This window comes from Chiloscyllium punctatum, chromosome 39 (genome assembly GCF_047496795.1).
Source record: "Chiloscyllium punctatum isolate Juve2018m chromosome 39, sChiPun1.3, whole genome shotgun sequence".
In the NCBI taxonomy this organism is placed as follows: domain Eukaryota; kingdom Metazoa; phylum Chordata; class Chondrichthyes; order Orectolobiformes; family Hemiscylliidae; genus Chiloscyllium; species Chiloscyllium punctatum.
This window is the reverse complement of record NC_092777.1, coordinates 11,062,543-11,074,969: the sequence shown is the minus strand read 5'-3', so window position 1 is coordinate 11,074,969 and position 12,427 is coordinate 11,062,543. Positions and strand designations below refer to the sequence as shown.

Below are 12,427 nucleotides of genomic sequence, written 5' to 3'. Positions count from 1 at the left end.
CTCCATATTCCATCCCTCATGTTTCCCCCACCCTACATCTTATTTCTTCCTCTCTCATATTCACCCAGTTCCTCCCACATATCCCCCCTCCGTCATATTCATCCTCACCTTCCTCACATACCCCTCAAATTTCTCCCCCGCATTTTCCTGTCTATTTACATCATATGTCCCCTCATACTTCCTCTCACTCCCTCATGAGTCCCCCTCCCTCATATTCCCACCCTCTTTCATATCCTACCCTCCCTCATATTCCTGCCCTCATAATTCCTCTGCCTCCCTCATATTTCCCGTTCCCACCCTCATATTCCCATCTTCCCTCCCTCATATTCTCACCTCCCTCGTATTCCTGTCCCTCATATGCCTCCCTCCCTCAAATTCCCCTATTCCTCCCACATATTTTCCTCCTCCCTCCCATCCCCCTTCCCTCCCTCATTCCCCCACACTTCTCCCACATATTCTGTCTTTCTTCCCTCCCTCCCTCATATTCTCCGCCTTATAATCCCCTCCTCCCTACCACATTTTTCATCCTGCCTCCCTCCTATTTCCCCATTCCCCTTTCCCTCATACTGCCCCCCCATATTCCATCCCCCTCCCTGCTAATCTTCCCTCCCCTTCCCCCCCCCCAACCCCCCCCCCCCCCCCCCCCCATAGGAAGGATATTGTCAAGCTGGAGAGGGTTCAGGAGAGATTTACCAGGATGTTGTCAGGTACGGGAAGTTTGAGTTATCAAGAAAGGCTGGGGCTTTTCTCACTAGAGCGTAGGAGGTTGAGGGGTGACCTGATAGAAGTTTATAAAATAATGAGAGGTATAGATAGAGTTTATGGTAATTGTCATTTCCCTGGAATGGGAAATTTTTAAGGTGACAGGAGAGAGATTTAAAAAAGACACGAGGGGCACATCTTTTTACACAGAGGGTGGTTCGAGTGTGGTTCGAGTGTGGAATGAACTTCCAAAGGAAGTGGTGGATGTGGACACAGTTACAACGTTGAAAAGACATTTGGATGGATACATGAAAGGTTTGTAGTGATATGGGTCAGGAGCGGGCAGGTGGACGAGTTTAGTTTGGGAGATATTCAGCATGGACTGGATAGACCGAAGGGTCTGTTTCTGTGCGGTATGATTCTGTGACTCTATGACTCATATTCCACCCCCCCCCCATATCCCCTTCATATTACACCTCTCTCCCTCATATCCCCCCCTTCATATTCCACCCCCCCCACTCATATCCCCCTTCATATTCCACACCCCCATATCCCCCTTCATATTCCACCCCCCCCACACATATCCCCCTTCATATTCCACACCCCCATATCCCTCTTCATATTCCACCCCCCCATATCCCCTTCATATTACACCTATCTTCTTCATATCCCCCTACATATTACACCTCTCTCCCTCACATCCCCGTTCATATTCCCCCCAATATACCCCTCATTTTCTCTAGCCCTCATATTTCCATCTCCTATATTCTCCCCCTCCCACCTATTCTCCTCCTCCTTCCTATCTCCCCCACCCACCCTATTTCCCCCTCCTTTTCCTCTCTCCCTCCTATTTCCCCCTTCCCTGATATGCCTTCTCTCTAATTCTTTTTCCTCACCCTTAATTATTCCATCCCTCTCATATTCCCCCCATCCTATTTCCCCTCCCCTCCCCTCACGTACCCCCCATATTCCCTCCCTCTATCCTCATATTCCCCCATACCCCATATCCCTCTGATACTCTCCCCCTCCCTTCCTCATATTCGCCCTTCCTCCCTGATATTCCCCTTCTTCCCTCACTATTCTCCCTCCCCATCTTCCTCCCTCCCTCATACCTCCACCCCTCCCTCCCATTCACACCTTACATTCCTCCTCCCTCATATTCTGCCCCCTACCCCATCCAAAATGTATCAAGAGACCTTTGCAACTAAGATGGCACTATAAGCAGTGACTTGTACACTTTTCACTGTACTTATTTGAATACATGTGACAATAAAGTGTTGCGAAGTTGGGTAGAGAACTTGTAGAATGAGAGGCAGAAAGTTAGAATTTGGTGTTTGTAAAGTGCTGGGGGAGGAGGGAAAGCATTGCATGGTCCCTTTAAAAGATCATGTGCTTTTTCTGTGCTTTAGATTCAAAATGGATGTCTGTGAGCAGCAGCTTGAAAGTTTGCAAGTACACAGAGAGCACCCTCATTTGTATCGAAAGGCCGTACAGTTAGCAAGGCAAGCAACCGTTATTTTTTATCAAGACATCTGGCTTTTGAATGTAGCAAATCAATTTGAACCAGGTACTCAGATACCAAAAACCTATTAAATTTAAGACTGATAGTTTTGATAACACAGGACCAATCCTATTGTAAAAAATATTGATATGTCATTACGGTAATAAAAAGAAGGGTCAGTTGGACAAAGACCTCAGAGCTAACGGCTGTCAGCTCTCCAGAGAGAATTGCTGGCTCTCACTGCCTCCTCTATGTCTCAGAGAAAGCATCATCTAAATAATAATGGAACCAACAGCACAACCATTTAACATTCCTAATCTAACCTAATCGAATTCCTGACAGAAGAATCAGTGGAGAAGGCATGAACATTGCGGAAGACACGTAACCTGGCTGTAATTCAGAGAGACTAAATTTATTTCTTTATATATGAGTGGGAATTATATTTATTGGAACAGTATACCATAGAATCTTGCTTTATTCGGAAATTGTTAGTAGTCAGTAGGGATTTATTTGGATTTGTTAATTGTTCAGTTAATTTATTTACTGTTAGAGTTAGATAAATAACTTGTTACTTGTTGATTTTAAAGTGAGTATCGGAGATTTATTTTTATTTAATCAGTAGAAGTTGCTGAAAAGCAGGTTACATCGCTTTTATACACGCCTTCTACAGATTATGGCATGAGGTGCTTTTCTTCGGGTGCCTGGTTTTAGTTCATAGATCATAGAATCCCTACAGTGTGGAAACAGGCCCTTCAGCCCAGCAAGTCCTTACTGACCACCACTAATCCAGAATCTGGTTTCCAGCATCTGCAGTCATTGTTTTTACCTCTGAAGAGTAACCCATCCAGACCCATTCCCCTACCCTATATTTACCCCTGACTAACGCACCTAACCTACACATCCCTGAACACTATGGGCAATTTAGCATGGCCAATTCACCTAATCTGCGCATCTTTGGACTGTGGAAGGGAACTGGAGCACCCGGAGGAAACTCACACAGACATGGGGAGAATGTGCAAACTCCACACAGACAGTTGCCCAAGGCTGGAATCGAACCTGGGTCCCTGGCGCTGTGAGGCAGCAGTGCTAACCACTGAGCCACCGTGCCACCCTGAGAGTTCTCAGAGGGGGGTCAGCTTCCGCTTTGTAACAAAGGCTAATACAATTCATATTCCTCCCCTTTCTCCTACTCTCCACTCCCTTCCTCATATACCCCCCCATATATTTTCCTCCCTCATATTCCCCCCTCACATAGACCCCCAAACTCATTACCCCTTCCCACCGATTCCCTCGTATTATTCCCTCTCTCCTCCCATTCCCCTCTTACCACCCTCTCTCTTCTCCCCATTCCACCCTCATCATACTCCACCCTCCCTAATCCCTCTCCTTCTCTCCTATTTCCCCCTCCACTCCTTTCCTCCACCCTATTCCCTCAAATCCTTCTTCTCCCTCACTCCCTATTACCCCCCTCCCTATCTATTACCCCCTTCACTCTCTCTTCCCCCACTCCCTATTACCCCCCTCCCTATCTATTACCCCCTTCACTCTCTCTTCCCCCACTCCATCCTTATTTTCTCCTCTCTCCCTCCTGTTCCCTCCTCCCTGTTCGCTCCACCCTAACTCTCCCGCCCTCCGAGTGTGTGGGGGCGGGACGGGGCGGCCTGCTCCGGGGCCTGGGCCTCTCCCCGTGTCCCTCCCCCTCTCTCTCTCTCTCTCCAGCTGCCGGTGTCACTCGGGCCGAGGCGGTGGAGGTGGCGGTGGAGGTGGCGGTGGCGGGACGATGGGGAGCAGCGACTCCAAGCTGCACTTCAGGAAGGCGGTGATCCAGCTCACCACCAAGACGCAGGTAGGCCGCCTTCCCCCCCTCCCCGCCCTACCCTCACCCGTCCCCCGTCCCCCGTCCCCCCCCCCGCCCTACCCTCACCCGTCCCGGCCGCGGGACCCCGCTCCGTCCCCGGCCCCGTCCCCACACCGAGCCCGGAGGGAGGGGCAGCCGCTTTCAGCCCGGACAGGGACGGAGGCCCAGTGCCCACCCCCGAGCCCTCCATCCCTGTCCCCCAATCGCTCTCTGTTACCCCCCCCCCCCGGTGATGGCTGTATCTGGGGGAGGGGGCTCACTGTCAGTTCCCCCCCAACTCCATATCTTGGGGAGTCTCCTTTGGCACTTTCTGTCAGTCTGTTCTCCACCTGCTGGCACTAAGGAGTTTCCAAAGCATCCTCTCCGTCCCAACCCCAATCCCTGCAGTTACCCCAATCCCAGCCCCCACTCCAGCCCCAATCCTGACAGTCACCCCAACCCCAACCATCATCCCAACCTCAACCTCAATCCCTGCAGTTACCCCAATCCCAGCCCCCACCTCAACCCCAATCCTGACAGTCACCCCAACCCCAACCGTCATCCCAACCTCAACCTCAATCCCTGCAGTTACCCCAATCCCAGCCCCCACTCCAGCCCCAATCCTGACAGTCACCCCAACCCCAACCATCATCCCAACCTCAACCTCAATCCCTGCAGTTACCCCAATCCCAGCCCCCACTTCAACCCCAATCCTGACAGTCACCCCAACCCCAACCGTCATCCCAACCTCAACCCCAATCCCTGCAGTTACCCCAATCCCAGCCCTAACCTCAACCCCAATCCTGACAGTCACCCCAACCCCAACCGTCATCCCAACCTCAACCCCAATCCCTGCAGTTACCCCAATCCCAGCCCCCACCTCAACCCCAATCCTGACAGTCACCCCAACCCCAACCGTCATTCCAATTTCAACCTCAATCCCTGCAGTTACCCCAATCCCAGCGCCAACCCCAGCCCCAATCCTGACAGTCATCCCAACCTCAACCTCAATCCCTGCAGTTACCCCAATCCCAGCCCTAACCTCAAACCCAATCCCTGCAGTTACCCCACTCCCAGCCCCAGCCCCAATCCAGACAGTCACCCCAACCCCAGCCCCAATCCTGACAGTCACCCCCCCACCCCAACCCCAATCCTAATCCTTAATCACCCCAACCCCAACCCAATCCTACAGCCACCCCCAAACCCAATTCCTATGGCCATCCCAATCCCAATCCCAATCCCAATCCCAATCCCAACCCCACCAGTCACCCCTGCAGATAGTCCAACCCCAATTACTGATGGGGGAAACCCCTCCTATGCCCTGTCTTTGTTTCTGGTTTAGTGTTATGTCAATGTGAATGGAGCAAGTGTTAGCCTTGGTAATGGACTGAGTCAGAGCTGAAAATGTGTTGCTGGAAAAGCGCAGCAGGTCAGGCAGCACCCAAGGAGCGGGAGAATTGACGTTTCAGGCATGAGCCCTTCTTCAGGGCTCGTGAAGGGCTCATGCCCGAAACGCCAATTCTCCTGCTCCTTGGATGCTGCCTGACCTGCGCTTTTCCAGCAACACATTTTCAGCTCTGATCTCTAGCATCTGCAGTCCTCACTTTCTCCTAATGCACTGCGTCAGTAGGGTGGTGGGTTTGAAATGCAATCAAGAGACAGACCTCGTATGAGAGACTGGCGCACCACCACAGTACTGAGGTAATGCTACACTGTTAGAGGTCAGTCTTGTCGATGAGATATTAAATTGAGGCCCCTGGAGGCAGATGTAAAAAAAAATTCATGACATAATTTAATAACAAAGCGGAGGAGCCTGATGGGACTGGGGTGGACAGAGTTAAAAATCTCACAACACCAGGTTATAGTTCAACAGGTTTATTTGGAAGCACTAGCTTTCATTAAGTGGTTATGGAGCATATTCTGTGTCTTATTCTCCATATCCACCTGATGAAGGAGCAGCGCTATGAAAGCTAGTGCTTCCAAATAAACCTGTTGGACTATAACCTGGTGTTGTGTGCTTTTTAATTTACTGACGAATAGGGGAGTTAATCTTGAACAAACAGATTATTATCATATTACTGTGGAACTTTGTTGTGTGCGAATTGGCTGCTGCTTCCTACAAGTGAGTAAACTTCAAAAGCATTCCACTGAGGACTTGCCTGAATTGTTCTTTCTTTAAACATTAACCTGCTTACCATTCTCTCTCTCTGTCACCTCAGAACCAGGAGTTTACATCTTCTCCCTTGTATTTTGTTTTCCGATTGGGGGTGGAGGAAGCTCTTCTTAGGCATTGTCAAATTGTCCCAGTTGGTGACCTGCAGCACTTGCTGAAGGAGACTATAACCTATTGCGTGCAGACCAATGCCAGTTTAGCGATCCTTTCAGATGTGGTGTGCAGATTCAGTTGATTTGCTGAAACAACATAAACCGTATTAATCATGTGTACATGCTGTGTGTAAACAAAGTATTCAACAAAGTTGTTACTGTGATATCTTAAGTAGTGGCTCTGGGAATTTTCACACTGTGGTCATTTAAATTGTCAAAAATACTCAGTGGCACAATACAGTTTTAGACATCCAGTAAACCTGAATGATGATTGGAGAGAACAGTTTGTGCACTGGAACAGTGGGGTACGTATTGGTGGGGATAGGACTGTCACTGTACAATGCTGGAGTACAGTGGTGGGGGCAGGTCTGTAACTGTACAACACTGGGGTACAGTACTGGTGGGGACAGATTTGTCACTGTACAGCGCTGGGGTACAGTACTGGTGGGGACAGGTCTGTCACTGTACAACACTGGGGTACAGTACTGGTGGGGGCAGGTCTGGCTGTGCATTACAGTATGAAGTGTTACCAGTCTGTGTATTTGAAGTAACAAATGATATGGGTCCAGTAGTAGACAAACTGAGGCAGCGATAGATGCAGACACTGCTCTGGTCATGAAGTTAAGCCATGAAAATTCTCTGCTGGCTATGGGATTGAACATTCATTTCATGGTCAGTAGGTCATGTCACAGTTGCAAACAATTTGATTCATCCTCAGATAATTTCACTGCTGTAGGTGAAGATGGCTGGTGAGGGAACAATGCCTGTGGCAGGAACGACAGACAATGGCTTTCTCCTTCGGGAATGTTTGATTGGAAGAAATATTTGCTCATCCAGTAGTGGATGTAGGACAGGCAGTGTGTCAGATCCAAGGCAGCGGACATGTTGTGGGAGGTGATGAGGTGGAACGTTGCTGACCTGGTTGTGACCTGCCTTCAACTGTTCTGCCTGTCCCAATGAATCCTTAACTCCCTTGTTGATGAAAATTATGTCATGGAAACAGTGGACAGACTGAGCTTGAAGACAACGAGTGGGGAAATAAAAAGAAAACTAGACAAAAGTTGCAAGCTCAGGCCTAGCCTGGAGAGAGCATGAGAGGTAGTTTGGGAGAGTGGCAGTGGTAATTGATTGGATGATTAGTTTTTTTTTAGATTACTTACAGTGTGGAAACAGGCCCTTCAGCCCAACCAGTCCACACCAACCCGCCGAAGCGCAACCCACCCATTCCCCTACATTTACCCCTTTACCTAACACTATGGGCAATTTAGCATGGCCAATTCACCTGACCTGCACATCTTTGGACTGTGGGAGGAAACCGGAGCACCCGGAGGAAACCCACGCAAACACGGGGAGAATGTGCAAACTCCACACAGTCAGTCACCCGAGTCGGGAATTGAACCCGGGTCTCTTGTGCTGTGAGGCAGCAGTGCTAACCACTGTGCCACCATGCCACCCATTTCATAAATTTCCATTTCCCAATCGTTGGAGAGAGACTGAAGGGGCAGATAGAGTGGATTCAAAAAGACAGATTGCTATTGAGGAAAGAAGTGGCATTGTGTTTTGTTGTAAAACAGTGAAGACGTCAAACTGAAGTGTTCCTTGATTGGTCACTGTAACTGTTAGCATTGCTGGTCTGAGAGAGCGCCCAGAAACCAATGTCAATTTGAACAAATCATGTGGCTGTGAAAGTAACCACAGCGAGAGGGAACCTTTCACTTAAAACATTCCCCGTGAGTTGGGAGCTTCAATGAATTTTTCCTTTTTTGTTTCCTCTGTGAAGTGTCAGAGGTTGACTCATTGTGTTAAAACACTTGATAAAATGTAAGGCTTTGATGAATGAGTAATCTGCTTGAATATTGTGGGGACATTATGTTTGCAGTACCCCTCCCTTGATAGGGAGTGAACTGAAAGTGATAATTTATCCTGAGGTTTTACCGATGTGATCAGGCCCTACCAGTCTCAACTAGAGTTCTCGGATTCAACTGATGAAGGATATTTACAGTAATTACTATATTATTTAATAATATATAGATTGTTTATTAATTAACAGGCTCTAGCAGAGGGGAATGGTTAGAGATAGAAAGGGAATAAACGAGATGAATTAGGTGCTAATTATTACCTCAAAAGAAGGCATTTCTAAGTTAACTCCTTCTAATCCATGCCAGAATAAAGATTGAGAGCAAAACTCAAGACATATATCTGGTTTAGTTTCTCTCACAATTACGTCATCCCTCAACCACTATTAACTCAACTGAGCTCAGATAAATTGTCATGGACTTGAATTATATCTTTTAGATAGGATATAAAGCACAGAAACAGGCCATTTGGCCCAACCAGTCCATGCCAGTATTTACACTTGAGCCTTTTTTTTAATCATCTAAGCCTGTCTAGAAAATCATCAGTTCCCTTCCTTCTCAAATTCTTGCTGTGCCATTTCCCACCTCCCAAAATACATCCATCCCACACTCAACCAACCACATTGCTCAAAGAGTAGTGGCATTCTTTTTGATTTCCTGGTTACAGTCTTATGTTAATGGCTTCTAGCTGGGCTCTTCTCCACAAGGAGAAACATTTGTTTGTGAATTAACTCCACAGACACCAGTATCCTGACAACAAGTCACCTTTTATTTCCACCTCGAGTCCTTAACACTGATCCAGCCTAGCTCTGAGTGAACAGAACCTCTGACACTCATGTTTATTCAGGGCTCCCTGATTGGACTAAATTAAGAGCTCCAATTAGGGAACTTGTATTCCATGAGGTCCACCTGGCTACTTCATTACAATCACTACAGTTTGTATCAATCCTGTTCACTCTGTGGCAGCCTTCTGTCTTGTGAGACCCTGTTTTGTATCATAGTGGTCAGCTTTGTCTTAATCATAACCTGGTGTGCCTTCAGAGCCCCAGTCTGGCCTGGCACTTGATGCAGACAATAACAGTGGGCTGAGAGGATGCAGGATATCAGGGAGGCAATGGTGTTGCGGTAATGTCACTGGACTAGCAGTCTGGAACCCCAGGTCAGTGCATGAGCTTGAATCACACATTAACACATGGTGAACTTTGAACTAGAAAATCCTAATGGTAACCATGTTTGATTGTCATTTTTAAAACAAAAACTCCACTCGGTTCATTTCCTCCTTTTGGAGAAAGAAAACCTACTGTCCTTCCCAGGTCTGGTCTACCTGTGACTCTAGATCTACAATGTCGTTGAGTCTTAAGGATGGCCAATAAATGCTGGTCTAGACAATGACGACCCCATCCCATGAGGGAATAAACATTTTAACCTTGCCCTCCCATCCTTAAGAGGTTTAAAGTGGTGGGTGGGCTGCTTTCTATGGATGGTATCAAGCTTCTTGAGTTTTGTTGAAGCTGCACTCTTCCAAATAAGTGGAAAGTACTTTTTTCATACTTCTGACTTGTGCCTTGTAGAGGATGGACAGGCTTTGGGGAGTCAGGAGGTGAGCTACAAACTGCAGAATTTCCAGCTTCTCACCTGCTGTTGTAACCACAGTGTTTATGTGGCGGGTCCTGTTCAGCATCTGACCAATGGTAATCCCCAAGACGTGGATAGTAGGGAATCCAGCAAATGGTTATGTTCTCTGTCATTGGAGATTGTCACTGCCTGGTACTTCTGTAGCACGAATGGTATTTAACACAGAGGATGTTGTCCAGTTCTTACAGCCAGTTTTACTCTTGTTCTTAAATTGGGTCAAATGCTGCCCTGATGTTCCCTCACCTCTGGAGTTCAGCTCTTTGTGTCGAAGTTTGAGCCAAGACTGTAAAATGGGGGCAGGCGTTGAGTGGCCCTGGAGCAACCCAAGGTTAGTGTCAGTGAGCAGATCATTGCCATGCAACTGGTGCTTGATAGCACTGTTAAATGTCCCATCCATCACTTTGATAATTGAGAGGAGATTGATTGGGCAATAATTGGTTAGTTTGGATTTATCCTGCGTTTTCTGCACAGGACATACCTGGGCAATTTTCTACATTGTTGGGAAGATGCCAGTGCTATAGCTGTATTGGATTAACTTGACTAAGGGACGTGACTGCTTCTGTGACACAACTATTCAGTACTCTTGCCAGAATGTTGTCAGAGCCCATCCCCATTGCAGTTTCCAATGCCTTCATCTGTTTCTTGATCTTTATGTGGAATGAATTGAAATGTTGAAGACTGGCACTTGTGTTGGTGGAAACCTCAGGGGGAGACTAAGATGGAGTGTCCTCATGATAATTCTGGCTGAAGGTTGGTGCAAATGCTTCAGCCTTGCCTTTTGCACTGATGTTCAAATGTGACATTCTTACGGATATCTAGGAATCACTGGCCCAAGACCGTCCAAAGTGGTGGATGGTCATCTGGGAAGGCATTGAGCAGCTCGAGACTTGCTGTCGGGAGAAAACGGAGGCCAGGCGAAAACAACGAAAGGAGCGTGCTGCCCCACCCACCCCTTCCCGTGACCACAATATCCTCCTCAGAGCTTGTGATAGTTGTATCGGTCAGTACAGCCACCTTACAGAATCACCCTGAGAGTGGAAGAGACTCATCCATGTCACCGAGGGCCTGATAGGGACTAATGTTTTGAGCTCACCCATCACTGAGGATGGGGATATTTGTCAGCCGCGGCCTCTAGTGAATTGTTTATTTGTCCATGACCATTCATGACTGTGGCAGGACAACAGAGCTTAAGCCTAAACTGTTAGTTGTGGGGTTGCTTAGCCATGTCTATCACTTGCTTCCTGGTCCATCTTGGACAAACGTTTCCTTCCAGCAACAGTTTTTTGAATAAGTGTTTTTGTCTGAGGTTTCTACTGTCATTTTGCTTTTGTCTGTTGTGGTGTAGCGTGTTTGTTAAACCCAGCTCCAATCTACAAATCAGAGTTATTGAACCATACAGCCTGACCACCAAGCGGTGTAGTGTGTCCGATTTATATCTGGGCCTGCTCTTTGAGCAATCTCGAGTGTTTCCCATAACCAGGATCAATCTGAAACTGTCCCACTCCCTATCACCCTGTGTCAATGCAAGCTAATACAATTACTCTATTCTCTTCTCATCCTCTATCAATCACAAACTAATCCCTTCCCACTCTGTCCCCAAAGCTCTGCATTAATCCCAAACTAATTCCACTGGCCCTGTCCTCAACCAATCACACTTTGTTATTCCTAAACTAAGCCTGGGATTCTACTCTGTCTCCCCCTCCCATAGCCCTGCATCAATCCCAATCTATCCCACTGCCTACTTCCTCACTGTCAACTCGCAGTCCTTATCGATCCTAAACTAACCTCACTTTCCTGTTCTCTTTCCAATAATTCCACTGCCCTATCAGTCTCCTCATGCCTCTGCATCAATCCTAAAATGTTCACCAGGGTGCGATTTAATTTTGATCTTGAGTTCAGTGTTGCTGACAACTATATTCCCAGTAATCTTGAAAAGGTGGTGGCAAGCCACCTTTTCTGAATCACTGCAGGTAGGAGACTCGAGTGATGACGATGAAGTCAGATTGCTGTCTGTGATGATTTGGTGGTGAGAGTGTTTAAGCTGTTGCTGCTGTTGCCATCTGGGGTGGGGGAGGGAGACTGGTCCCCTTGCAAGGGAGATGTTGGTGAACTCACCCTGGCACGTAGCTGTGCTCTATCCTGTAGATAGTACACCTTACACCCACATTATTACCGGTGATAACGATGAGTCTGGTCTTAGGGTTGGCAGTTAAGCAAACTGCTTTTTTAAAAATGTTTTGAGCATCTTGAACATTATTGCAGCTGTATAAACATATTTTGCTGCTTGTAATCTGAACCTGAGGTGATAGTGGGAACCTTTCCAATGATAAGTCTCTTGAAGGTCAATGGTTGATTGTTGGCATTTGTCATGTTAAGACCATAAGTCACAGGAGCAGAAATTAGGCCATTCAGCCCATCAAGTCTGCTCCACCATTCAAGCATGGCTGGTAAGTTTCTCAACCCCATTTCCCTTTTTCTCCCAATAACCTTTGATCCCCATGATATTCAAGAACCTGTCTATCTCAGTCTTAAATGTACTCAATGACCTGTCCTCCACAGCCTTCTATAGCA

At 47.4% G+C, this 12,427-nt stretch overlaps 1 protein-coding gene across 4 annotated transcripts in view; it reads left to right on the top strand.

The window, feature by feature from the left end:
• The first annotated feature begins 3,915 nt into the window (after nt 1-3,915).
• The window catches only part of LOC140463813 (protein HID1), a 101,785-nt gene continuing 93,273 nt past the window's right edge, over nt 3,916-12,427 (top strand). For all 4 annotated transcript variants that reach the window (XM_072558161.1, XM_072558160.1, XM_072558163.1 and 1 more), the window contains exon 1: nt 3,916-4,049. In XM_072558161.1, coding sequence (XP_072414262.1) covers nt 3,984-4,049 — 66 coding nt within the window. In that variant the 5' untranslated portion in view covers nt 3,916-3,983. The remainder of the gene's footprint in view (nt 4,050-12,427) is intronic.